General features: G+C 59.5%; 1 protein-coding gene and 1 long non-coding RNA gene across 6 annotated transcripts in view; both read left to right on the top strand.

Moving 5' to 3' along the window:
• Positions 1-16,409: 16,409 nt before the first annotated feature.
• Positions 16,410-27,883, top strand: part of PIEZO1 (piezo type mechanosensitive ion channel component 1) — a 65,819-nt gene continuing 54,345 nt past the window's right edge. For 2 of the 5 annotated variants that reach the window (XM_070263154.1, XM_070263152.1), the window contains exon 1: positions 16,414-16,791. Coding sequence is in view for 4 of the 5 variants with exons in the window: in XM_070263152.1 (XP_070119253.1) it covers positions 16,728-16,791 (64 nt within the window). In the remaining variant the exon portion in view is untranslated. Of the gene's footprint in view, positions 16,792-27,883 lie in introns of all 5 variants that reach the window. The other 3 variants (XM_070263153.1, XM_023637486.2, XM_023637488.2) reach the window with 2 other exon arrangements.
• LOC106782956 (uncharacterized) lies at positions 19,569-20,555 on the top strand. The gene is made up of 2 exons (XR_001380377.3): positions 19,569-19,731; positions 20,263-20,555. It is a non-coding gene; the product is annotated as an uncharacterized lncRNA (long non-coding RNA).

Here is a 27,883-nt window from a genome sequence, read left to right as displayed (position 1 = left end):
CTGTAATGGGGCATAAATTACAGGCACAGTCTCTTCCTAAGGGGACCCTGTCAATCTTTTGGCTCATAGCTGCTCATCAGGAGGGTGAGAGCTGTCTTCTCTCCCAGCGACAAAACAGCTCCCCACTCTCAGTTTCACGTTTCGAAATAAACACCTGGTCTCAGAAAGGTAGAGGCAGCTGAGCCGACCTCAAGTGACTGTTCAGTGTCAGGCTTCTGGCCGGCTGTCTGGCCCAGCCTCTGCCCTCTGCAGATAAGCAGGTGGGGAGGATGCGGCCAGGAGGCCTCCCCAGCGCCTCCAAACGCTGAGCAGACTCCACCAGCATTTTTGTTGGTCTTGCCGCCTGCCCACCCTCCATCCTGGAACCACAGAAGCTGTGCTGGGCTCTTGCCCCCCCAGGGCTGTGTGAGGGGCTGGAGGCAGGCCCCAGGGTCATGAGAAATCCAGAGAGACCACCTCAGGGGGCCGTCCCCCTCTGCCATCACACATGGTGTGACCCCTCAAGGGGACTCCTGGAAAGGAAGGAGGTGAGCACGGGTGGTTATTGTGTCGGCCAGCCCTGGGGCGTGAGCCCGGAGGCAGAAACGGGCCCTAGCAAGCCCTGAATGACTCCGGGGATGAGCTGAATCCTAAAAGGACCGTTCACCTGGGTCTTGTAGAGTCCAGAACGGAAGGTGAAATGTGCCTGCCCCGTGTGGGATGAGGGGCGAGGTTTCAGAAGCCTTGTGAGTCTGGGGACCTAAGGACGTGGTCTGCAGTCACTGCTCAACCAGCCAGTGGGAAGGGGGCTGCCACACAGCAGGGGCCTCAGCCCGCTCCAGCGCTCTTCCCCTGTCCGTGCGGTGGCACAGGGTCTGGCTGGTCCACTGCCACGTATTTTTAATGTCACCCCATGAGAGGAGGCCTTGGGGTGACTTCAGCCTTGGGAGCGGCTCCTTCTCAGAAAATTGCCCGGCCCACCTCCGATGACGGAGTTCAGCCACTGCTGCACACGTTGTGACCCCCGCCTCACCATCACCGCTGGTTAGACCAGAGGCGCACAGCAAGCCAGGCAGGTCCTCTTCTGGGACCCAGACTCGAGTTGGCATCAACGCTCCGCCTCCTCTGGTTGCGGGAAGTAAGATGGAGCAGGCTGGCCACTGTCCACCATGTGTGTGGAGACAGAGCAATGAAGGCCATGTGGCCCCAGGGACAGACAGCCAGACACAGCAGCTAACTCAAATGATTTGTAATGGTTTTCGATTTGGTCTCAATTTTCAACTTTACAACGTAGCCTTGATTCCTTCCCATACATTTGCTTCTTTTTCTCTTTCTCTCAACCCAAGGAGCCTTGATTAAAGCATGGTCACAAAGACTGATCCATATGAGGCAGCATTAATAAAAGTATAGAGTCTAGAATAAGGGAGGTGAAAGCCCTTCTCTGCTCTGTTCTGCTCAGTTTCCACCTGAAGTGTCATGTTGGCTTACAGATATAGAACGCTAAGAGGATATAGCCTGGCTGGAATGCCTTGAGGGGAGAGAGACCAGATCAGAAGGGGCTAGAATACTGTCCGTGATGTTTACCCTGGAGAAACTTGGAGACTGGGGACTGCGCCTTCATTCATGTGATGGACCAGTATTTATTGAGTGCCCACTGGGAGCCTGGTTGGGCAGCCAGGGCCCACTACGCACAAGGTTGAGAACAAAACAGGTGCAGCCCCTGCTCTCAAGGAGCTCACATTCTAGTGGAGAGAGAAAAAAATTATTTAAAAAATAATAATTTCAACTGAAGAAAATAAAACCCAGCTGTGGGATTGAATGACTGGGGAGCCGCTTTAGATCTGGGGGGTCGGGGAGGCTCTTGGAGGAGATGACATGTGAGCTGAGACCTGAATGGCAAGAAGGAGCTGCCATGGCAAGATCTGAGGAAAGAATCAGAGCAGAGGAACCGTGTGTGCAAAGGCCCTGCGGCAGAAACAGCAATAGAAAGATGGCTTGGTGGCTGGAGCAGATTGAGGGAGGTGGGAAGGCAGGCCCAATCACATAGGACCTTAAACGCCACAAGAGGAATATGGTTTTATTCCATAAAACCTGACACATAGTAGAAAATATTAAATCAGTGAATGAATAATCAGGGCTGTGCCTTCAATTAACTCATTTCTGTCACAATTGTAAGCACCCAAACATTTGCTGAATATCTGTGGCCCCGAAGAGGTGTGCTGGTTCTCTACTGCTGCGTGACAAGTCGCCCCAAAGCTTAGCAGCTTAGAGCAGCAATGGTCATCAGTTATCTTGCGTGGCCTCTGTGGCTCAGATTCAGGACAGGCTGAGCTGGCAGCTCTGGCTGGGGCCTCCTGTTGCTGCGGTCAGAAGGCGATGGGCTGGGGCAGCCTAGAAGGCTCCATCCCTCACGTGCCACCAGGAGAAGGGATTCCAGCACCGAATCTTAGCAGCCAGAGCATGAGTGCTTACCCCGTGCCAGGTAGGGTCCTGACATCTCCACATGTTGATGCGTCTGGTCCACACAGCCAGCCACCTAGGACATAGGTGCTATGAATATGCTCATTTCATGGACGAGGGAATCAAGGCCAGAGAGGTTGAACCACTTGCTTCAGGCTGCACAGCCTGTGTGGCCAAGCTGCCCCTCTGGGCCAGGCCAGAGCCCATCTGGGGTGGAGCAAGTTGGCTCTCCCTCACACCAACTCCTGGAAAGGCTGGTTGGCTTCACCTCCTTGCAAGCAGGGCCTGTCCTGGGCCTGGCACAGGGTCGGCACTCAGTAGCCGTGGGATGCCCTAAACTGCTGACCCGGAGGCTGGCCCGTGGGACTGCCGCCGTCTCTGGTGGGCTTTTCCCGCGGACCTCAGGCCCAGCTCCGCCTCGCGGTGGTGCGCAGCGGCACCTTAAGGCCTTGGGAATCTGGCGCTTCCCACGCGTTCTGTCGCTGCGCCCTGGGCCCAGGCAGCGTCCTCCCTGCCTGGACAGGTGAAGTCCTCCTCACCGTGTCCCTGTGGTCACCTCACGGGGCTGTCCTGTAGTTTTAGAGCACATTTACTGCGGTTTCATTGTTGTGACATGTGACAGACACACAGGCGTAGTGCGCAGTCTGCGTTTGAATGCCCCCAGAAGCAGACCCTGGTGCAAGGATTTGGGGCAAATCATTTATTTGGGAGATGGTCCCAGGAAGTAGGGAGTGGGGAAGTAAGACAGGGCGGGCGGGAGCCGATAAAAGGCGTGTTCACGAGCAGGTGACCGCCAAGGGTGACTGCCGAGGGTGACCGGGGCCCCATCCCTTCGGGGACCTCTGGGGGACACAGCCAAACACTCTCAGCACTGTCCCTCCTGGACCAAGGAAGCCGGGAGTTCACGCACCGACTCCATCCTCCCGGGGTGGGGCTGCTCCCAGGGGCCTTGAGCATCACCCCCGCCCCCAGCCCACTACGTGAGTCAGGACTGCTCCACCCTCAGGCAGAGAGACCCAGGAAGCTGTCCGCAGAGATGGAAACTGGCTGCAGCGACCTTTGGATTAGGCCGAGGGGCCTGGGGGGCTGCACAAGTGTCTGCTGCACACACACGTCCGTGTCTACACAGGACCACGTGTGTCCAGCAGAGCAGTTCTCAAAAGTGGGCCGTGGCCGTGGCCGTGGCCGAGTGGTTAAAGTTCCCGTGCGCTCTGCTTCGGCAGCCCAGGTTCACGAGTTCGCATCCTGGCACAGACTGACTCCACTCACCAGCCGTGCTGTGGGGACATCCCACATGCAAAGTGGAGGAGGACTGGCACAGATGTGAGCCCAGGGCTGATCTTCCTCAGGCAAAAAGAAAAGAAAAGAAAAGAAAGAGGAAGATTGGCGACGGATGTTAGCTCAGGGTGAAGCTCCCTCACCAAAAAAAACAGGTAGGGCGTGGGGTCAAAACTATTTTCATAAACTTATCAAAGAAGAATGTCCTCAGCTATCTGGAGAGGCTGTTGAAATACTCCCCTCCTGGCTACGTCTCTGTGCAAGACCAGATTTTCTTCACACGCTTCAACCCAGATGACTCATCTGGCTTCCAGGGCCTGGAGTGGCTGTGAGGACCCAGCTGTCTCCTATTAAGCCAGACCTTAAAGAGACTGGCAAAAAGTTAACAAATGCCACTCTTCTCACTAAAATTTTTTGTCTTGGAAAATACAGTTAGTTTTCATTAAAAAAATACCTGAGGGGGCCGGACCTGTGGCCAAGTGGTTAAAATTCTGCGTGTGCCACTTCAGCAGCCCAGGTTTGTGGGTTCGCATCCTGGGTGCAGACTGACTCCACCATCAGCCATGCTCTGGGGACATCCCACATGCAAAGTAGAGGAAGACTGGCACAGATGTGAGCTCAGGGCCAATCTTCCTCAAGCAAAAAGAAAAAAAAAAGAATTGGCAATGGATGATAGCTCAGGGTGAATCTTCCTCACACACACACACACACACACATATATATGTTATGGGTTTACTACTGTTATTTTTAATGATTTAATATATGACTGTTTTTAAAAGTTTTAGTTTTAATTTCTAATATGGTGAATGTTGATAGATATAGCCCACATCAACAAAAGCCCTGAGGGTCCTCAGTAGTTTTTAGGCGTGTACACGACATGGAGCAGAGCTGGAGTCTGGATTCAGGAACTCTGACTTGAAATGAGGAGGAGTGCGGGCAAATGCCAGGACCTGCAGTCAAACAGCCCACGTGGAATCTGGCTGTGTGACTCCACGCAGGGGCTGTACCTCTCTGAGCCTCAGTCTTCTCATCTATAACAAGGAGTGATCATACTTGGCTCATGAGGAGCTTGTGAGGATTAACTGTGGGTAAAGTGCTTAGCACAATGCTGGGACCAAAGCCAGTGAAAATAGGTGGGGCTCGTCATCATCACCACCATCATCACCACCATCACTGTCATCATTATCACCACCATCATCACCATCATCACCATCACCACCATCACCATCACCGCCATCGTCATTCATTATTTTAACCACATTCCAAAAAATGATTAGAGTTTCAGCAGATTCTGAGTTTGGACCTGTCAGTCTGCCTCCTCAATGCATGCATGACATAAATGGCCGCTTCTCAACTGTGGTATCCTGGTGCCATTTGCACACAACGACTACCACCCAGGGAGGTGCAGTGCCTTACTGTTTTCAAAGCAATTTCACAAAACAGTAATAGCTGGCCTCTCTCACATGGCTGTATGCAGGCCCTGTTCCCTGTGGTCGGAATCGTATCTATGCACACTCAGAGCAAACCTACCACCCCATTTTTGGGTGAGGAAGCTGAAACTCGCAGGCCACAGAGCTGGTGCACCAGGGGCCAGCTCTGCACCCCCACCTCCAGCTCTCAGTCAGCCACTCTTCCTTCCCCAGAAACCAGAGAGGAGCCAGAGACTAATGGTGGAATTCAGGCTTTCGGGGATCCCCTGGGCCCTGCTGAGAGCCAGTCATCTGCAGCCCGGGGGCAAGTTTCATAGTCTTGGCTTATCACGCAAGGTCCGCGGCCAGGTCTGGAGGCGGCTCTCCCCTTTGATGAAGGCATTTGGGTCTCAGCCAGGATCCATCTGCACTTTGGCTCACTGTCCACTGGACAGCCTTGGACCATTATGGGATGGGACCAAGCAGGAGAGTGGAGAAGTGCTGCTGCCCACATGCTGAATGACTTGGAAGTCTCCTCTCATCTGCAAGCCTTAAGTTTCCTCATCTGTATCTGCGAACCTCAGTGGAAGCCGCTCTCAGGCGGGCTGCTGTGAGAGTCCTAGGAGAGTGAACAGAGCCTCAAACTCCCGTGTGATAATGATGACCACCATCCCCGCACGCGTGGTCCCAGAGAGCACCAGGGTGTGGCGGGGCGCACGCTCTGGATCCATGTCTGAGCATCTAGGGCAGCGCCATCCAGTGTGTGCGGGAGCCGCAAGTGTGATTTACAATTTCTGGCAGCTGCATTAAAAAGTGAGAAGAAGCAGGTGACTGCAATTTTAATAATGTATTTGTATTTCACCCATTATATCCAAGATATTATCATTTCAACACATGATCAGTATAAAATATACTAATTAGGGGCTGGGCCAGTAGCGCAGTGGTTAAGTTTGCATGCTTTATTTCAGCAGCCCGGGGTCCACCGGTTTGGATCCCGGGTGCGGACCTACACACCACTTGTCAAGCCATGCTGTGGCAGACATCCTACATATAAAATAGAGGAAGGTGGGCACAGATGTTAGTTCAGGGCCAGTCTTCCTCAGCAAAAAGAGGAGGATTGGTGGCAGATGTTAGCTCAGGGCTCATCTTCCTCAAAAAAAAAAACACACCCACATACTAATTAGACATTTCACATTCTTTTCCTCATCACCATCACCGGTACGAGGTGATAGTACTGATCACACTAAGTGTAGTGTGTAATTTACACTTACAGCACATCTCAATTTGGAGATTGTCATGGAAATATTTGATCTTTACTTAGACTTCAGGACATTCATAGTTGGAACCCTGGACTCCGGTGCCCAAGTTGATCTGAATAGATGTAAAAATTTTCTGGTAACTGCAGAGAGTGTTTAAAATTAATTGAAAGTCAATACAGGTGCAGGCCCAGTTCTCGGTGGCCCTGCCCCAGTCCGCAGGGGACACTCCAGACAGCCCAGGGGCACGGCCTGGGAGGGGAGCAGGGTGGGCGTTCCTTCCACAGCAGGCACCCGCAACAGGAGGCCGGACACATGGGAAAGACGGTGCGAGAGCCCCACAGCCGCAGGAAGGCGCCCTTGGAGACGGGACAGAAGACCTCGAGCCCCCAGCCCTACCAGCCCGTGAACGCGGATCCGCGAGGGCAGAGCAGCGGCGCAGCCTGGCGCTGTCAATCATGCGGCGGCGGGAGGCGGGGGCACGGGGGCGGGGCTTAGTGCCCAGAGGGGCGGGGCGAGGCTCGCGGACGGGGCGTGGCCCGAGGAGGGGGCGGAGCTAGTGTGGCCGCGGGGCGGGGCTCGAGAGGAGGCGTAGCGGGGGGGGGGGCTTGATCACTAGGGGCGGGGCTCCAGGGGCGGGGCGGGGCTCGCAGGGGCGAGGTCGGGCGCGGCGGAGTGCCCGAGGAGAGTGGGGCTGGGGGCGGGGCTCGGGAGGAGGCGTGGCCGTGGGCGGGACCGTGTGCTCGCGAGAGGCGGGGCTAGAGGCGGAGGGGCGGGGCCGGGATGAGCAGGGGCGTGCGGGCGGGGCCGTGCGCAGAGCAGGGAAGCTTCCACGGGCTCTCGAGTTCCAACTTCCCAGACAGACAGGCGCAGCCGCGGCGCTGGCCTCTGGGGGCTCACCCCGGGTCACCCCGGGTCGCTGCAGCCCGAGGGCTCCGCCAGGCCGGGCTCGTCCGCAGGCACGGGGCCGCCTGCCCCACACCTGCTGCCCTCCCTGGCACAGCTGGCCGCAGAGGTGGCTCCTCCGTAGGAGGTGGCAAGACTCCTCCATGACTGTCAGAGCCCAAGGGAGAATGCCTGGAGCCGCATGGATAACCTAAGAAATAATGCATAGGCCGGCCAAGACGCAGGGGCTTGTTCTGGAACCACCCCAGCCTCCGCCAGGCCCCTGTAGGTGAGGGTGCGCGTCTGCCCTTCTAAGAGGCGCCCCTCGTGACTGTCGCCGTGGCCCATGGGCTACGCTTGAGGGACTGTACCTGTCCCTCCTTTAACAATGACTTTGAAGGGCTTGCCACAAGCCACTCCAGATCCAGGGTGAGATCCATGTGTCCTGCATCCCAGGAGTTCATAGCCTGGCAGAATCCAAGGTTAGTTCAGTCCCTAAGAGGTCAGGCTCTGGAGTGAGACGATCGTCCATTTGGCAGTATTAACTGAGCTCCCACTATGCGCTGGGCACTGTGCTGAGAGCCCAGCGGACCACGGCAAGCGTCCAGTGGGGTATCACACCTTAAACAGGCCTGTGAAGTGAACTCCCCCTGGGAGAGCCTCACCCGGCGAGGCAGACTGGGTGGGAGCAGCATGTCCACTGCAACCTGAAGCTGCAGAGGAGCTGCACGGAGCAGCTCTTCGGAAGCCGGGGCAGAAGCCAGGGGCCTGGCGTCCGGCAGTGAGACCGATGTGTGGATGGGAGAGGGCGTGCAAGGTGTTTTCAGCCTCAGAGAGAAAAGACTGTCCTGGCTGGGAAGCAAGCCTGAATGGAACCAGGATCCAGAGAGAGGCTGATGTGGTTGCCTGGGCAGAAGCCTCTGGCGTTTGGGTTAGCGGTGGGGGTAGACTCAGGATGACGTCAGATGCTGGCTGGTCAACAGACCTGCATGTGTGGTCATGGGCACGGGAGCACTCTTAACACGAGGGCGTCATGAGGGTCAGTGGGGCAAGCCTGCGGTGTGCCTGCCTTGAGGGCAGAGCTCAAGGACCAACAACTGACTGGCCATCAGGAATGGTGGCAGAGCCTGATGGTCCACGTACGAGTCGAGGAAGGCCCAGACCGGGGGCTTCACGAGTTGAAGGGAGGGGCAGTCTAACCTGCGGCCAGGGTGGGAGTGGTCACTAGACCACGAAGGCCTTTGACTTCCTCCTGAGGCTGGTGGGGAGGGAAGCAGAGGACAGATCCATGTTAACAGGAGCCCGTTGGTTGCTGTGGGGAGGACTGAGTGGGGCAGGAGGCTTGGAGGAGGCGAGGCCATGGCTGCAGTGGCTGAGAGAGGATGGCAGTGGGAAGGGAAGGGTGAGCAAAGGCCTGCAGGGCGGCAGGTGACCGGCATGGGGCCTTGAGTAGCTCCACTCCTTCTCGGTTCACTTTGTTTGAGCCCAGCCTGTGGTGAGGAGGTGGGGACCTCAGGATGGGAACAGGGAAAGGGGAGGTCCCACGGCCTTGACCTGTGAGGGGCAGAGCCAGCAAGGAGCCCCGAGGTCTGAGGAGAGAACCATTCACCCCTCAGCCCCCTGGACGCTGACTGGCTTGTGGGCGGAGCTGCAAACCCATGTGCTCTGAGGAGGATGGAGGAGGCAACTTTTCCAGAGAGCACAACTCTGCTTTGCCCCTGGGTCGAGGCCTCTCTTTGTAAAGGTCACTTCAAATAGTGATCGATCCCCTATGTTGGGAGGCCTGGCTTATTTCTTTCTGTAAGAGGACCAGGATGCTTTCCAAGCAAACCTCCTCTGGACAGTCGGGTTCCACAGCTGCGATGTCGAGGTTGTGCGGGGTGCTCAGCTCGCAGGCGGCTCTGACTCTTGGCGAGCCTGCCCGTGACTCTGCCACAGTTAAAGACCAGCTCCGTGCCAAGGCCAGTCAGTGAGGTCGGGAGGCTCAGAGGAACCAGAGAGGAGGCTGCTAATGAGTGGGGGATCGCGTGGTCAGTGTGTCTGTGGGGAGCACTGCCCTGGGCGGGGGTGGGGCCAGGGGCTCCTGGCTGTAGGTCTGCCCCGTCCGCAGACCAAGCCCTGTTGGGACTGCCTCAGAACTCACATACGTGTTCTTGGCGGGGGCTCTTTGCACCTGGACCGCCAGAAAGCAGATCCTGGGGCGAGGTCTGGTGTAGGATTTCGCTGGGTGAGCACTGCAGGGAGTGAGGGGTAAGAGGGCGTGAAGGGGACGGAGGAGCCAGTGGATGACCGTCCCTGAAAAAGCCAAGCAGATCACATCTCAGGACTGTCCAGGGGAGAAAGGAGAAGAGTTTTTCCACTGGCTCCCATGGGTCAAAGGTCAGCTGTGCTCCCTTTCTGCATTGTGCACATGTGGACACGGTCAGGGTCAGGGGTCACAGAGCTCTGGGCAGGAGGCAGCAGGAGGGTGGGCATGGGAGGGCACTGCCAAGGGTGGGGGCCTGTGTGACCTCACTGTATATGGCCACACTGAGCTGGTTGCTTGGCAGCCACTGTCAGTGGTCAGCCCTTCGAAATGGCATCTGATAAAGGCACTGGCCTCGCACCCACTCTGGAGGGCTGGGTGGCCCCAGGAGTGCAGTGTCACCTGAGACAGAGCCCTGGAGAGCCCCCAGGCTTGTGGCCCCAGGTGGTTACCCCCTGAGAGATCAGGGCTGTCACAGAGAGATGCTGGAGGCACCTGGGGCAGCCACGGCAGAGCATGGTATTGCCTGGGCAGTCAGGAGGGCTGGCAGATCAGGGACTTCAGAGGTGTTCCCAAAGAATGAGGGGAAGTTTGCAGAGAAGGTAGGGGGATGGCATTCCAGCAGGGTGTGACAGAGAGCAAGACACTGGCGATTTCAGCAGCCCTACGTGGTTGGCGCAGGTGTGCAGGGGATGGGGCAATGTGGTGGGTGGCCACAGCACCGGAACAGGGTGCCAAGACCCTAGGGGTGGCTGGGGCTGACAAAGACCATGAGGAGAGGGGTGAAGTGGTCAGGCTCCCTGTGCCTACCTGCCTCGGGCGTGATGCTCAGAGCCTCCTGTCTCCCTCCTCTGCTCCCAGCCAGGGGCCCCCAGGCAGGAGGGGATGCTCTTCCACCTGCTCCTCCTCGCCAGTGCTCTGCTCCGGCAAGCTGGGGCCTGCTGCCCACTGTCCACCTGCGACTGGCAAGGGACACTTTCCTTCCTTCCCTGAGCCTGAGCGAGTGGGCAAGCGACTTCCATCAGCAGGACCCCCGCCAGGAGCCAGTGATCAGTTTCATGCCAGTGACATTAAGGAAAACCAGTAGTACTGATGGGCCAGGATGGGCAACCAGCAGGAACCTGGAAAGGGCTCAGACTGAGGGGAGCGGGGGCTTTATCAGCGAGGCCTCCATTGTTGGGGAGCTTCCTGCAACTGAGGAAGGCGCAGGGTGTGCCCGGCCCTGCTCCACCCTGAGCTGACCTGGCAGCTCCAAGCCCAGCAGTGTGGGCAGGGAAAGGGCAGGCCCAGGGGGCAGCCAAGTTTGCACATAGGCTGCGCATTCCTCTTTCAGCTCCCACCAGGCCCCCAGGAGAGCCAGCCACTGTGGTGGGCCCAGATGCGAGGGTGGGTGAGTCAGCAAGGCTGGAGGAGGCCAGTGAGCACCGGGTCAGGGCTGCAGCTGCCCCGGAAGTCCTGGGTTTCTGTCCTGGCTTCCCTTGGGGTGTTGCTGGGGTGGTGAGATCTCGGGATTTCCCACGACGTGTTTCTTGGCTGCTGAGAAACAGGCGCATCCTCCCCCTCAGCGCCTAGCTCAGAGTGGCTGCGTGGGACTGGAAGGAATGAATCCTCCACACGGAGAGGCCCCATGAGTCCTCGCAGCCAGCCCAGGTTTTCCTGCTGTGGGTCTCCCTGCCTGAGCCCTCTCTCCAGCACCCCTGGGGGCGGCAGACGGTGGGTAGGTCATCCACAGACTGCCCTTGAGCTAGGCGCTTTCCTTCTCTGAGCTCAGTTGCTTCATGTGTTAGAAACCCTTGAGTATTATTGGTTTTCTTTTTTTTTTTTCCTGAGGAAGACTGAGCTAACATCTGTGCCAATCCTTCTCCACTTTATGTGTGAGTTGCCGCCACAGCATGGCTGATGAGTGGAGTAGGTCTGCACCCAGAATCCAAACCTGAGAACCTGGGTGCTGAAGCCGAACATGCAGAGCTTAACTGCTACGCCCCTGGTTTTCTCTAAAGCCATTGGTGCCCTGCTGACCCCTGGCCCCCAGATCCTAATCGATGGAGGAGGTGGTGGCCCATCTCATGCATCCTTCGCCTCTTTGCACATCATGCTGGGCACTGGCTGGAACGTGTGGATGAGCAGAGCCCAGGGTACCCTGAGGTTGGCCAAGCAGGAGGGACTCCCTAACTCTCACCAGACCAGGAGTTCCTCGCGTTTCCGTGCTGGCGTCAACCTGTTTCCTCTGTTCCTTCATTCACCTGCTTTGAGCAAGTATTGATGCTGGACATTTTTCACAGCCTTCCCCCCAATATAATCCTAAAAACCACCTGGACGGTGGAAATGATCCCATTTCCCAGGGAAGCCACAGTGCAGCCCACTCTCCCTGACCTGGCCTCTGCTCTTGACTGCCCCTGCCACACCCTCATCTTTGCCTCGACCCCACTGCTGCCAGCGACGGTCATCCTTCTGCTCCCTCTCAGGCAGAGCTGGAGAGGCAGCAGATGCTGACCTGGGCCAGGCTGTGGAGGGCAGAGCAGGGCCGTCAGTCTTAGCTGTGTGTGTCACCTCTCTGAAGTCCCTCACCTTTGCTTGCTCTGCTAGCCGGTCAGCCTCAGGGGACACTAGACATGATCAGGTTCATGGCCGCAGCTCCAGGCCGTGTCTGCTGCTCAGGGGCAGGCCATCAGCCCCTGCTCTCCTTTGGCCCTCCTGTCATCCTGTCCAGCCAGACCCCAGTTTTACTGCTGAGATGGGAGGAGGAAAACAAGCTTCTGAAAGTTGGGTTCCCATGGAAAATGCTGATTGATTTCTCATCGGGCCCCCTTTACCGGCAGCTCCCTCTCCGGGTGTGGGTGTGACTGCCGCCTGACTCCTTGTAGCCGTTTGTAAAGAGCTCCTGGCCGCAGGCACCTGTTGGCATGTTTCTGTGTAGTGGGTTCCAACTTCTAACCCTCCACCTCAGCCAGCCCCGAGGCCAGCAGGCAGGTTCCAGACCTGACCTGGAGGCATGGGTGCAGAGCCAAGCGCCACTGCTGACTCTGGTGCAGTTACGTCCTGCAGGAGACAGCTGAATGCTGGGCCTTCGGGCAGCAACAAAGCAGAGTCACCAGGCCAATTCTAGATTGGTGGCAGGTGGGTTGGAGGGGACAGTTTGACGGCCAGCCCTGTGCCCGGGTGGGACGTGTCCCTTACAAGAACCCTGGGATCTGCTGATGGGAGCAGGATGTGGGCTAACTCTCTGCTGGATCGATTCCTGTTCTCCGTTTCCAGGAAGGGGGGCCGGGGAAACTCAGTGGGAATGTACTCAGGGAAATAAACAAATAACTCGTCCAATCTCATCAGGTCTCTGGCCAGGAGTCAGGAAAACAATATTTGGAAGAAACAGACAACATCGTTGCCAATCTTCATCTTTTTGCTTGACAAAGATTGTCCCTGAGCATTTTAACCATTTTAAGTGTACAATTCAGTAGCATTAAGTACATTCACAGTGTTGTGTAACCACCACCATTTCCTGAACTTTCTCACCATCCCAAACAGAAACTCTATACCCATTAAGTAATAATTCCCCTTGCCTCCTCCTCTCAGCCCCTGGCAACCTCGAATTTACTTTCTATTTCTATGAGCTTGCCTTTTCTAGATGCTTTAGATAAGTGGACTCCTACCCTCTTTGTCCGTTTGTGTGTGACTTCTCTCACTGAGCACCATGCTTTCGAGGCTCCTCCACGCTGTAGCCTGTGTTGGTGCTTCACTCCTTTTTACAGCTGAACCACATTCCATGTATGGATGGACCACATTGTATCTGTTCAGCCATTTAGGTAGAGTCAAGCAACAATGATTATATTACCCTTGGGGACAAATTAAACCTGAGTCAGCAGGTCCCCTCAATGACACGCTTGCCCGGCCCCTCCTCTCTCCCTGGGGGACCTGGCCACTCTTGCTCATCCAAGACTAAATTACTATCTTAATCCACAATGAGGAGCCTCATAGGACCCCGAGCTGTGGGGTGGCAGGACAGAAGTGGCTTTGGACTTGGAATCAGGAAAGCTGGCCTCGAGGCCTGGCTTGTCCTTAGGCAATGACTTCCCCTTCTGGCTCCTGTGTTCTCATCTGCAAAGGGGGTCTGATTAGAACTGAACGGATTGGCTGGGCTGCGGAACAGGCTGGGCTCCCCGCTGCCTCCTGCCTGGCAAGTAGGCAGGTCAGGAAGTTCTTCTGAGAATCTGTCCCCACTGTGCTCATCTTAAATTTATTTTGTGAATAGACTGATACATGTATATAGCAAAAAATCAAAACGGCGCAAAAGAGTATTTCAGTATGCTCCCTCCCAGAGAAAGGGTCCGGGCAGGGGGCTTGTGGGCGGGCATGCTGCTTTCTCCCAGTTGTAATACTGTATCTTAGAGATTCTTTCATAGCGATGCTCGGGGAGTGCTGTATTCTCTTTAACAGCTGTGCAGCAGGATACACTGTAACTTATTTCGCAGCTCCTGTGGATGGACAGTTACTTTTTTTCCTAGTCTTTTGCTACTCACAATTCTTAGAGGAGCCGTTCGGCAGACCTGCAGGGCGGGTTCTCAGATTTCCCTGTCTCTGTGTAGCCGCTCTTTCAGGGCCAGACCACAGGGGAAGCACTGGGAGCTGTTGGAGCTGGGTGGGTCTGGGGGCTGCGGGCCCGGCCGGCCGCTCTAGGGCTCTCCTCCCCTCATCCCCATTCCCCAAATGCTCCTGCCTCCCCGCCCGCCTCCCCCGGCCCCCGCCCTTGCTCTTGGGAAAGAGTCTAAAACCTTATGTCCTAAGCCTTTGAAGGACTTAGCTTGAAAGACTGGTTTTTAAACTTTTCTCTTTTTTTGCATTGAAACCCTTTATACAAACAAGATTGTCTCACGCCCCCCACATGTAAAACAGCTGCTCCCACTGACACACCAGGGTGGGTGGGGCGGAGGCTCACGCGAGTCTTCCTTCCTACCTGTGCACGGATTTGAAAATCCCTTGTTTAGGGTGTTGCCGCTAATGCTGAGTGGACAGCCCTCTGAGACTGTCCACCTCAGCCCTCTTGTTTTACTCCTGAGGGCAGAGCCCAGAGAAGGGCCCGCACAGAGGTGAGGATGCCTGCCCAGGATTCGCCCGCTGCCCCTCTGCCCTGGGCGGGTCTGCTTTCCGACACTGTGGGCACTTCACTAAAAGGTGGTGTGTCTGGGGGGTCTGCCCTGAGCAGGTGAGGGGGAGTTGGATGGTTGGGATTGGGGTCAGTGGACCTGTGCAGGTCGCTGTCAGTGTCCCCAGAGGGGAGCCCCCAGCTGCCCCCATGATTATAAGGGCAGGACAGGCGGAGGAAAGGGTGAGAGGAGCCCTAACCCTGCTGCAGTGTCTCTTCTGCCCATGTCCACTGCTGGCTTCCAGGTGAGCCTTTCTCTCTCTTTTCCTGCCCTCCCTGTGCCAAGCCATAGCCTGATTAAGAAGGATGATGGGGGTAACTGAGGGGACAGATGGCAGTCCCTCACCGGTTACATGTTACTTCTCAGTCCACTTTGACATGGTTCCTCTTAGAACTTCACAACTCCACCGCTTGGGGCCCCCACCCGATCTCGGAGATGTTCCCTGAGCACAGAAAGGAGGGAGGCCTCCCGGGCCAGGGAGCCAGCAGCTGGTGGCACCCATGTGTGTTGGCCTTTTGGTCATCTCCGTTGATGCGGATGCTGCTCGGAGACCCTGGCCACCACCCCTGACAAGGGATGACCCAAGGCAGCCAGATCCGGCCTTACCTGGGGGGCAGCTCCAGCTGTCTGTACCAGAGGCTGGGAACAGGCGGCCTTTGCAGGCGGCTCCTGGGACCCCCAATCAGCAGGACCCCACATCTCCAGCCTCCTTCTGGCTCTGCCCTTGGGAGGAGCTCCGAGGCTACAAGTCTCGAGGGACCTAGAAAAAGTCCAGGGTCAGATGGGACCGCAGTCAGGAGTTAAGAGGCTCCAGCAGGCAGGAGGAGAGGTGGGGAGGCCAGTCAGCACCTAAACGCCAGACTTCATCGAAGTCCACATTTCTGGCCTTTGAAGAGTGGGAGGGTCTGGGCCTGTGTACAGCCCGGCATCAGTCGCTGGTGGGGAGCTGGTCAGTGCTGGGCATAGGCTCTTGGGGTCCCCACCCCTCAACCTTGCTCTTTCCCTACACAGAGAGTCTGGGACCCTGGCCTGAGTCCAGCCACACTGTGGGCTCTGCCTCTCCCTCTGTGGGGCCCTTCCCCCCCTCCTTTCCGAGCCACCTCAAGGGTGGCAGAGGCCCAACCTAGTGGCCTGGGTGAAATGCCGGCAACCCTGGACTCAGCCCTGGCCTGTCCACTCAAGGGGCAACAGGCCTGGCGGGTGCTCTGGCTGTCATCACTCCACTTTGCGATTAGGGCCAAGCTGAAGGTGGCGGCCGGCGCGGCTGGAGCGGCGGGGGCCTCCCATCCAACCCCCAGACTGGTTGTGGCACTGGCACTGCGGGCGGGCCCCGAGCCACCTCGCGGTCCCCAGGGGGCGCTGCGACTTCACGTCTGTGGGAGCAAAGCGAAAGTCGCTCCTGACACGCGGGGCGCAGTTGCGCGTGGGGTACTGCCCGGGGAGGCCGGGCACTAGGGAACCGGTCTTTGGCGCTCGGCCGGGGCCGCCGGAGGAGAAGCGCCGCCCCCGCGCGCACGCCGAGCCGCGGCACCAAGGCTATTGGGGATGGGGTTCTTCTGGGACGTGCGCCCGCCGGCCGGGGGTCTCCTGTCCGGCTTGCCAGCCCCGGCCGGGAGGGCTGGCTGGGCACGCGGGCCGCGTGGAGCCGCGTGGAGCCGCGGAGAGGGTGGCGGGCGCGCCGGGCCGTCGGGGGAGCGCGGAGGCGGGCCCGCGGCTGAGGGCGGGGGCCTAGCTTATAAAGGCCCGCGGGCGGGCGGGCGGGTGGAGGGAGGGAGGGAGTTGCTAAGCGGCCGACCGGCCCTGCTCGGCCGCCGAGAGCCGCGCGCTGCGCTCCGCCGCGGGGCAGGGCTGACGCCGCAGCGGACGCGGGCCCCGGCCGTCGGCACCGGAAGGAGGAGAAGGAGGAGGAGGCCGCGGAGGCGCTCGGGTCCCCGCCGACCAGCCGGGGGTACTGGCCGCGGCGCTCCGCACGTGCGGCGACCCGCCCTGTGCGCCATGGCGCGTCGGCCCCGGTTGCCGGGTGCCGCCCCTTAGCGCCGAGGCGGCCCAGAGACCCCGGGACCCGGGACCCCCGGGCATGGAGCCGCACGTGCTCGGCGCTCTCCTCTACTGGCTGCTGCTACCCTTCGCGCTCCTGGCCGGTGAGTGGGGCGGGCGCGGCGGGCTCTGGGCTGGGACAGGGGCTGCGTCCCCGCTCCCTACTTCCCGGCTGGGCAAGGGCCGTGCGCGGGCGGGCGCAGAGATTCCCCGGGACGCGCGGCCCTGGGCGCCCGCATTCCAGAAGCATGAGAGCGCCGGGGAGGCCGGGGCGGCGCGGGCGGCCTCGGCGGGGCCCCCGTCCGAGCGCCGGGCTGAGAGGGCGGCAGCGGGTGGCAGAGGGATGGCACCCCGGCGCCCACGGGAGCGGGAGGCGAGTGCCCCCGAGAGCGCGGCTGGTGCCTTCGCCCGGGGCGCTGGAGAGGAGGGTCGCCGGCCAGGGAGGAGATTGCCCCTATGTTAAGGGCCGGAGTGCTGGTGAGGGGGGCACGAATCTCTTTTTCTCTTTCGTGTTTAAAAAAAAAAAGCGCAAACTTGCATCATGACTTCCTGACCAATCTTGGAGAAGGCGGGCTTCCTGCCTGGAGCTGTTTAATCTGGATCCTCCAGAGCAGAACTAACGTCCGTGCCCTGGGCTCAGGCCCTCGCTCTTCCCCTTCCCGTCCCCACCCCGCCAGCCGGACTGGGGCAGGCCCAGGCTTTGGAAAGAATAGTCCGGGTTCCTCCCTGCCCGCCGGCCCTGGCTTGCTCCCTGGGTTGGGTGGGAGAACAGCCCCTGGAGGCTCTGGCTTTAGGATCAGAGCTGGGTGTCCCCAACTCTGGCATCAGTGTCCCCTGCTGGCCGGGTCATCGGTGCCCCTTCCGAAAAGCATGTCGCTGTGGTTCTGTCCTCTGCACCCTTCCCTGCGGCCACTGTGCTGAGAGCACAGCACCCAGGAGCTCATCCCACCCCTCGCCCAGCCCCCAGCCCCCTCCATGCCGGGCTGTCCTAGTGGCCGTGAGCTGGACAGTCTCATTAAATTAATTCACTGAAAGATAGAGTGGTTTGCATTGTGAAAGTCTGTCTGTTGGGTGGAAATCCTTCAGACCATGGCGGGTGGGGGTGTTTTTATTCTGAAAGCCTTTCCAGAGCCTCTTCAGTCACTCCAGGTAGGCCTCTGCCAGCGTCTATTACAGGTCAGAGTAGACGCCCCGTGGGCCAGGAATGCAGGGGACCCAGAGCAGCCTGCACTGTGGCTCCCAGACAGACCATGTTTTGATCTGTAGCAGAGAAAGGTGGTGAAGCTTGGGGACATTTTCAGGACAGGAATCAATGAAAACCATTGAGGCCGGAGAGGAGGGTCTGAGTCAGCCCTTGTGTGGACAGACAGCCTGGGCTCTGCTCCGGAGAGCGCAGGGTCAGCCGGCTGTGCTCTGTGCCGGCTTGGTTTCCTCCTCGGGCCTCTAGACAGCCAGACGGTACAAACAAGCAGAACAGACCCAGCTAGAGGTCGGCGGAGGAGCTGGCAGTGTTGGGGGGAGTGACAGGGAAGGCTCTCAGAAGAGCAGGTTCACCCCTGCTGGCCACACCTGCAGCCCCCTGAGCACAGGGAGGGGACCCGTGAGGCCTGGGGGGAATCGGAGCTGGGCTCCTTCCTGAGGGGCGGCTCCCCGGTGGTGGAATCTCATGGTGCAGGGTCGGTAAACTTTTTCTGTAACGGGCCCCCTAGTAAATGTTTTCACATCACGAAATCTTCTGATATTTTTTCCAACCATTAAAAAATGTAAAACCACTCCTAGCTTGTGGGCTGTACCCAAACAAGTGGTGGGGCCAGATTTGGCCTGAGGGCTGGAGTTTGTTGATCCTTGAATTAGCCGGGGGTCCCGGGTTCTTCCCGGGTTCTTCCGGCTCTCTGGTGGCAGCTCCCGCCTCTACAGGCACTGGGCGGGGTGGGCCGGGGACCATTCTCTGGTCCTCTGGACGCTGCGCTGGCGCTCACGTGGGGTTCCCACCTGGGCCACAGTAGAGTCACCTGAGGGAGCTTGTTGATGAATTCTCTGTACTTCTTGCTCAGTTTTTCTGTGAACCTAAAACTGCCCCCAAAATAAAGTCTATTAATTAAAAAAATAATAAAGCCTGCTATCCGGGCCACGCCCACCTGGGTTCTGTGCCGCGTGTGGGGCGGGCTGCAGAGTTGTTTCTTCAGCTCTGGGGGAGGGTGACGTGGAGCCGCCAAGGCGCTGCCCAGCGACACCTGAGACTCTGGCGCTGGCTCCCGCAGGCATGGGCAGCTCCTGAGGGAGCCTCGCACCGTCCTGCTGATGTCGAGGCCCGCCGGCCTGGCTGGGATGGGGGGGCTGTTTGCTCCGCTGTCTTGTGAGGCTAGAAAGGGTGAGTTCTGCATGTTTTGGAAGTGAGAGACGGGTGTGTCTAAAGCCTTCAGAGGAGATTAGTCAGACTGGTGCCCTATGCTGGCTCGGGCAGCAGCTGAGGCGAGGGTCTGAGTCATCCTGGAGTGCCCTCAGCCCCACACCACTCCCTGTGCAGAAGCACTGCCCGGACAACGAAGAGAACGCTCTTCCTCGTGGCAGGGACTCTCCGACTCCCCCTGGGAGGGGTGACGCTGCCGCATCTCACCTGGGGGGTCTGGACCCAGAGCTGGAATCTTCGAGAGGGATGTCGGGCTGGGCGTCTTGTGATTCCCACAGGACAGGCCGTGCCTCCTGACTCTTGACCTAACGGGGGCGGCCAGGAACAAACAACGGAGCCGAAAGGCAGGTGGTTAGAACAGGAACCTCCTCGCCGACGGCGGAAACAAACCCGGTGCCGCAGTGTCGCTTCGCCTTGTGGGACCAGCCTCCCTGGCAGGCCCGCCCACCGCACACAGCCAGCCCCTGCGCCAGACTCATTATCACTGAGAAGTGCTGCCGTTTAGAATGGGGACACTTCCTCCTTTTCGTGGTGTTTCCACCAGCGCTGACTCAACACCCCTGTGAGGCGGGCAGGACGGGGTCCTCTCGACGAGACAGCGGAGGCCTGGACGCACGGCCTTGTTCGTGTGCAGGTGTGAGATCCAGGACTGCCCAGTAGCCCCTTGGGGGTGAACCATGCTGGGCTCAGAGCCAGCTTAGGTGTGGTCTGTCCCATCCAGAGGCCACACTCTGCGGGTGCCACTAGGAAGGAGAGCACCCAGGACTGGTGGCCTCAGAGCTGGGGCAGGCCCTGCTTTCCTCTGGGGAAGGGACGCTGCCTTGGTGTTGGCCCCCCAGGAAGACTGGATGAGTCAGCAAGACTGAGGCGCCTGGTTGACAGGACCGAAAGGGGGTGTGTGCACGTGCGCACGTGTTTGAGGGAAGGGCGGGGGTCCACCCAGAAGCTGAGCATGGTTCACCTGTGGCCATCCCTCTGGGGTCATCCTGCTGGCAGCCAGGCCTGGAGAGCCCCGGGCCCCACAGGGAAGGGTCCTGCAGAGGAAGTGTCGTGGCTGTGGGTGGGAGGAGTGCCCAGTCTCGCTCCTGGCCGCGTGGGGCGGGCTGCTTCCTGGGTGGCGTCTCTCCCATTCTGACTTGGCACTGAATTTGCTTTCGGTCCTCAGAGATGGAGAGGAGGAAGGGCGGCCTCCTCGACCTCACCTTGAGGGGCCCCATCCGCCCTGAACGCCGCCGCCGGGGCCCGCCTTCCTGGCCATCCTGAGATGGGGCCATCCCCGAGGAGTCACAGAGGTCCCCTTCCTGCCACCACAATCTTCAGCCCCCCGGTGCAAGCCACCTCTTATGGGAAGCGATGCATGGCCACTCTGGTCCTCAGAAATCCCCTTTTCCTTAGAATTCAACAAAAATTGGTCTTTGTCATCTATTTTCGAAATATATAGACATTTTTTTATGTGGATTCTTTTTTGACGTAGATTCTTTCCCTCTGGTTACCAAAGCAGTTCTGTGCTTCCTCGTGGTGAAGACGCAGGCGTCACAGAAGCAGCTAACATGGCGCACAGGCTGCCCGGCAGCGCCCGCGAGGAGCGTCTGCTGCGTGCTTTCCCTCAAGGGGAGCAGGGTGGCCATGTCCCTGTCCCCAGCTCCTTGTCCCTCTCAGTTTGAGACTGTCCTGGGGGGTGGGGCAGGACCACCTGCTCTACCCTTGAGCTCTGTCCCACCCTTGACCTTTGAACTCCTCTGGCTCAGCCTGTTTTCTGGGTGAGGAACCCGGCTTGGCGATGGGTGGCTTGGGGACGGGGATTCACGCCCCCACCAGATCAGGGGCAGGAGGGATGAAGCTGAGGGTGGAGTTTTTCCTTCTCCAGGCAGGTGAGTTCCACACCTCCTGCTGGCAGGATGTCAGCTTTGGGGGCCCTGGAGTGGAGTTCCAGGTCAGGGCAGGCTGCACTGGGGAGGGAGAGGTCGTGGGCGGCAGCAATCTCTGTGCTTCTCTGAACTTGCCTCACCCCTTCTCTGGGCCTCAGTTTCCTCCCCTGTAAACGAGACAGTGAAAACTGGGAGGCTGCTCCAGCTCTCTGGGCTCCCCGTCCCCGGCCGCCCGGGGCAGGGCCGCCCTCCCACGCCGGCGCACCAGGCCGGGCGCAGAGCACTTTCCCAGATGTTCGGCTCCCGGCCGGAGTGCTGGCCGCCGACGGCCAGGTCGGGCCTCCGGGGAGCCGCGTGAAGGGGCCACCCACCGCTGGGGTCCGCGCGCACGGGGCTGCCAGGCCAGCCAGGGGCGTTCCCGGGGACGGCCGGCCCCCCGCGCCCCGCCGGTTCCTGCGCGCTCCCGCGGACCCTGCCCGCGCCTCCGGAGTTCATTCAAGCGTTCGCTCATCCGGGTCTCGAGGGCCCAGCTCTGGGCGGGTGCCAGGAGCCGACGTCCTGGTTTAGGGCCAGTGGTGGCGGCGTGGGAGGGGCTGGGCTCATTCTTCTCCTTCTAACCAGCCCGCGGTTTCCTGGCCGCCGAGGGAGGTCTGGGGTCCCGCCAGCTCGCGGCGCTTTGCTTCTGGAAGTGCGTTTGCTGGGCTTCACCGCGCTTCAGCGCACATGGGAAAGAGATGGCGCAGCAAATAACGCCCGACAAGACGGGGTCCCCAAACAGCGCCCTGCAAGACGGGGTCCCCAAATAGCGCCCTGCAAGACGGGGTCCCCAAATAACGCCCTTCAAGACGGGGTCCCCAAATAACACACTACAAGATGGGGTCCTCAAATAACGGGCTACAAGATGGGGTCCCCAAATAATGCCCTGCAAGACAGGGTCCCCAAATAATGTGCTACAAGATGGGGTCCCCAATAGCACCCTGCAAGACGGGGTCCCCAAATAACACCCAACAAGACGAGGTCCCCAAATAATGCACTGCAAGATGGGGTCCCCAAATAGCACCCTGCAAGATGGGGTCCCCAAATAATGTGCTACAAGACGGGGTCCCCAATAGTGCCCTGCAAGACGGGGTCCCCAAATAATGCCCTACAGAATAGGGTCCAGGCTGAGCAGGACTGTGGGTAGGTGAGCCCCAGAGGAGGCCACTCTGCTGGAGGGAGAAAAGTCGGCAGCCAGGCTGGGGCAGGGCAGGGTAGCAGTTCCAGGCCCCAGACCAGGGCAGCCCCCATAGTTGGACTCTGTCTCTAGAAAGAGCCGGGTGGGTGGCCTGGTGGATGGGGGTGCTGTGGGAGTGTGTTTCCTTCAGGGCTCCAGTGCTGGATGGGGTGGGGTAGGGAGATTGGGCCTGGAAAAGGGCTGGAGGGACCCGAGACTGGAACCCCTCCCCTGTTCTGATTTTTATTTCGTTTTAATTGCACAAATAATCTATGAATGCTTTCCATAAGACAGTGAAATGCTAGATAAGGTTAAGTTCCGCTTTTAACCTTAAGCCCGCCCGCCCCTCCCCTGTTCTCAGAAGGAAGCCTCTGGTTTGCCCGTTTCCAGGTCTGTCTGCTCCTGTCGAAGCAGAAATGTGTCTGCCGTCGCAGCCGCAACACCGCCACTCAGTCTCCCCTCTCCCTCCCTTGTGGCGTCGAGGTTACTGGGGTGCCCCTCCTGGGAATTTAGGTGGCTCCCAGGTCTTTGGAGTCACAGTAACGTCCCCCTCTGTTGCTCATGGGGAGTGTTTCTCAGGGGTGGAAACAGGGTCAGGATCCTCCCATTCTGTGGATGAGCAGACAGGCTGAGGCCGGTGGCTGCGATCAGCCCTGGGGGAGGCTGCCAGTCGGGGAGATGAGAACCACCCCAGGGCGATGGGGCAGTGTCCGGGCCAGCCCAGCCCCTGGGTGATGCCAGGGCACCCTCAGGCCGACGTGCGTAGCCTCCCGCGTCCCTGCAGCCGTCTCAGGGCCTCTGCTGAGTGGGGTGGGTCAATTTTTCTGGTGTGTTTTAATAACATAATTATAGGGAATATTTTTAGGTTCCCTGTAACGGGCCGGCTGTTTACCAGGCTCCGATCTGCACACTGTTTTTCTCCATAAGTATATATAGCTGGGACCACTTCTCCTTCCTCGGGTTCCGGCTAAAGAGGGACAGTGGCTGCCTCGGCCACCTCCTGTGGTTTCCTTTGCTGGTGAATGGGCGGCTGAAGTGGGCCCAAGAGCCAGCCGGCTCCCGCAGAGCAGGAGGGGGACTGGGGCCGACTGAGAGCAGGAGGGGGCGTCCATCCGTGAGGTGGGGGTGGGGGGCTTGGGGAGGAGCTGCCCCCTGCAGGGAGCTGAGCTGGGCGAGGGACACGCGTCCTCAGGCCCCATCCCAGCTGCCCCCGGCTCGGCTCTGGCGCCAGCAGGGCCCAGGTGTGCCAGCTAGGCCTCTGCCTCCCCAGCTCTCCTGCCTCCTCCCTGGATGGCCTTCCTGTGGATCCCTGGGGGAAAGGAAGAGAACAAAACTGCTACACAAACAGATTCCTCAGGCCTGCAGGAGCAGCCAAAGGCTGTGACCGTGGCCGTGGTTGTGGCTGGCCCGGACGGGCGAAGCAGGAGGGGACCAGGGTGGGCTCCCAGGGCGGGGGGCCCTCTGAGGAGGAGCCGCAGCCTCAGGCCTGGGTCCTGGCCTCTCACCTCCTGGATCCGCTGGGGCCCCGGGTCCCATCTCCCTCCCTCCCTTCCTCTCATGTACTTGATTTCTGTTTATGGTTAAAACACCACCTCATTTTAACAACATTAAAGGGGTTTTAAGAGGGAAAGGGAGCCACCGTCCCCCTGTCCTGTCCTAGCACTTCCAGCTTTCCTCCTTCCCATCTCTCCATCTGCCTGTGGCCAGGGGTGATAATGGCCACCATGACCCCCCACCACACAACACCATCGGCAGCTCCTGAGCACCAGGCTTTCTCCGCGCCTGTCTGTCCCCCATCTTGTGCTGTTTACAAGGAGCAGGTTGCCCGAACTGCCTGAGGCCACCCTGTGTGAGGTGCTGCGCTCGCCGGCAGGCCCCCCGTGCGCCCTGCTAACCAAAGTCCAGGTGGGGTTTGCAAGCTGCCTTTCCGATGTGGATCAGGGGCAGCAGCTCCCCAGCCCCCCGGGCTCTTGGCCCTCGGCCTCCGTCTGCTCCTCTGGGCACTGGCTCTGCCTCTTCGTCCCTGAAGTTGTCTGGTCACCTCCTCCAGCTGACCAGTCACTTGGGCCCAAGCCTCTGCATTGTTTTTCCAACTCACTGTCCACTCTTCTCCCCAGCCCTCTGCAGCCTCCGCCCATGTCCACTGCCATTGTGTCCTCTGCTTGGACAGACACAGGGGCCTCTCCGCCCTCCTGCCCCAGGCTTCTGGCTCTGCGTCCAGATGTGTCCCACGGCCAGCTGGCCTTCCAGAGACATCTGAGCAGCTGTTCCTCCACTTAAAGCCCCGAGAGCTGCCCACTGCCCACTGGGAAAACCCTGCTGCCTCAGCCAGGCACAGGGTCCCCGACGTTCTAGTGCCCCCTCAGAGCGAGACCCTGCCAATGCCCCGCCTGCTGCTGGCAGCTGCGCTCCACAGTGAGCACCTTGACTTCCAGCAGGTGGGCGGTGGTGGCCACATGTCACGGAGGAGGACATGGGGGTGATATAATGGAGCTGGAGTGCCGATTGGCACCTGAGTTCTTGACGCTGACAGTCCTGCCTCCCGGGGAGCCCGCGGGCCCCATGCCTTCAGCATGGCAGTGCACCTGGTGACTCCCCAGTTCCTTGCTCCAGCCATGCCTTGTCCCCACAAACCTCCAGCTTCTATCCTGTCCATCACCCCGAGCTCGTCCTCACCTCGGTCCTGCGGGCTCTTCCCTTGGCCACCATCTTCCTGTGGCTGACACATGGTCCCTCTGCTGCCTTCTTTCGGGCATTCACTTGACACACATGTTTAGAGAACCTGCCGTGTGCAGGTCCTGCTTTGGGCTTTGGGGTCCGACATAATCCCATGGAGGACAGCGCCCAGTCCACACAGTGTGTTTTCAGATGAGACATTGTGAGCGGACAAAGGCCTCATCTTCCATGTTCTGGGGGATGGGTTTTGACAGTTGAGCACGTCCATATAACCACCTCCCCAAACCAGATAGAGAATGCGTCTGCCCTGGGGACCCCATGCCCCCTTCCGGTCACCCCCCCACGACTCTCTGGCTTCTGTCACCCCAGTTAGTTTTGCCTGCATGTGGGGTTCACGTTCGAGGGGCCACCAGGGCCGTGGCCTTCGTGTCTACTGCTGTCGCTCAGCGCGGTGTTTGTGGGAGCCGTCCAGGTGGCTGTGCCCGTGCATGGCTCCTCCATCTGCACGGGCCGCAGGTGCTTGTCCTGCCAGCACGAGGCTGCCAGCTGCATGTCCCTCTGTGCACACACTTGACTTTCATTCGCTCCTACACCCCTGGGCGTGGGGTTGCCGGGGCATGGGGCGCACGGCTCACCTTGAGGACGCCGTGATTGCTTCTTCAGGTAGTGTCTTTACACCCCGAAGCGAGGCAGGGGGGCTTTGGGGCCCACACCCTCGCCTGCACATGGCGTGTGGACCTCTGACTTCAACCCGTTCGTGGGCGCGAAGTGGCGTCTCCTGTGGCTCTAACCTGCCTCACTCGGGTGCCGAGTGATGGTCATCACCTTCGACATCTTCTCTGGGAGGTGTCTCTAAAAATATTTCATCCATTTAAAAAAATTGGATTGTCTTTTTATTTTTGACTTGTGGGAGTTCTTTACAGGTTCTGGGTTTAAGCTCTTTCTCAGCCACATGTCCTGCATGTGCTTCCCTGCCTGTGGCTGACCGGTCCTAATTATTTTCTTAATAGTGTTTTTAGGAGCAGGTGTCTTTAATTCGAAGTCCTGCTAAGTGGTGACCTGCTCTGTTTAAACGGTCAGCTTCCTGCCAGAAAGTCCTCTCTCCTCCCCCATCGAGGGGGCGGCTGTGGCCGGGTGCTTGGCAGGCAGGGGCCTCTCAGTGTTTCCTGATGGGTGGCCGCTCCGCCCAGGCTGGGCTGGTCCCCACTTCCTCCAGGCCCTGCCCTGTGCTTCCTGCTTCCCGCCTGCGTCCTCCTGCTCAGCCCCCCACCCCTCGTCTGCCTGCTTAGCCCTCAGACCCTCTCAGCTCCCCTCCCAGGGCCTTTGTCCCCCTGTCCCAGGGCCACCCGTTTGCTTGCCCCTCTTGTCCTGGGTGTCTCCGGCCTGCCTGGGTCTCGTGCCCTGTCTTCAGCGTGGCCTCCCCGGGCCCCCTGTTGGATGGAGCGTGCTCCTTTTGGCTACTGCACTGTGACCACCTGGGCTCCTGATCTGCCTGCTGTTCCCAGGGGCACAGGGACCGCTCGGTGTAATGCCTGACTTTCCCTCTTCTGGCTGTCCCCCTCAGACAGACTCCGCACGTTGGACCCTGAGTTCAGGGACAGGATGCTCTCAGGGCTCCACAGCACTACCCCCAGGTGCTTTGGCAAGTGCGGCGTCTGGGCATCCCGCGCAGCCTGGCGCTGGGGCCTGTCCTGTCTGACACCAGGAAGCCCCATGTGTCCCAGTGCTCTCCCGGCCTCTCCCCAGTAGAAGGGCTCCTGTGAGTCCTCGGCAGCACGGCCACATTCCTCATGGGCCAGCACCGCGTCCTGCTCCCTCTTCTGTCCCCTCGGCCCTCAGGCCAGCTCAGAGCCTGGCCCTGGCCGCACAGCCATTGCTCCTCCGCTCTGTGCAGAGCCATCTTGCTGACCATGCCTTGCTTCTTCATTGATGTCACCCTGCCTGGTCAGGGCCAGGCCGGCCACTGCCCGATCCTGCGGGTGGGAAGTGGACGTAGGCGGAGGCTGTGACACGCGGACCCTGCTTGAAGCTGCGCCCTCTGATGCTCCGGGTCTCAGGGTCACCCCGCACCCGGCTCCCAAGCCCCAGCTGTGACACTTCCATCCTGCTGCGGGAGCCGCGTAATCAGTGGGCGCAGACCTTCCAGCCAGGGAGAGGCGGCCAGGAGGGCCCTAATCTCTGGAGGTCAGGAGGGGGCTTGGTGGTGCTGAGGGACCTGGAGGACCGAGGGGCAGAGGCTTGAGGCCCTGTGTGGGCCCCGGGGTGGTGCCTGAGGGGGCCCTCGGGTGGGGCAGCCTCATTCTTCAGGGGAAGCCACGTGATCCTGGCACCTGTTTGCTCCGTGACCTCGGCCAGGACCTCCCCTGCTCCAGTGTCCCCATCCTGACAAATGGGGAGATAGTATGACGGCAGGAGAAGGAGGTCAGCACAGAGGCCAAGTGTTAGAGCATCTCTGGCCCAGAGGAGGCTCCACACGGGTCCTGGACACTGGAGGGTGGGGGTGAGCTCAGGGTCCTGTGTCCCTGTGTCCTCTGCCTGAGGAAGCCGGGGGACGCTGGGTGCCCTTCTGCCCCTGGGATTGCAGGTGGAGACACCTGCTAGGGCTGGGGGGTGGGGGCCGCCGTTCTCAGTCCTTCTACAGTGAGGCCTGGCTTATGCTGAATAAACAAAGCCCAGGCAGCAGCTCACAGGGAGGGAGCCCGTGCTCACTCCCAGCGTCTCGCCTCCCACCAGACCATCTCCTGTCCACACATCTCTGGATTGTTTCTGGATCGAGGCCCGTCTTCTCCCTTTCCATCTCCTCTCATGCCCCTAAATTGGGCAGACATCACGTCCCGGTTCCCCATGCGGGGGTGCCCCCCCTCAGCTCTCTGCTCTCGGCGGCCGTCCTGTCCCTCTCTGTCTGCCCAGGGTCCCCATCGTGGAAACACATAATGAAGGGCAGGACGCCAAGAGGTATTGGCAAGGACCAGGGGCCCATGCTCCTCTAGAGGCCCGCTCTGAACCGAGGAGCCCCAGCTGGGAGGACC

Source organism: Equus caballus, chromosome 3 (assembly GCF_041296265.1).
Source record: "Equus caballus isolate H_3958 breed thoroughbred chromosome 3, TB-T2T, whole genome shotgun sequence".
NCBI lineage: Eukaryota > Metazoa > Chordata > Mammalia > Perissodactyla > Equidae > Equus > Equus caballus.
The sequence above is the reverse complement of the archived record's forward strand: the minus strand, read 5'-3'. Positions and strand labels throughout refer to the sequence as shown.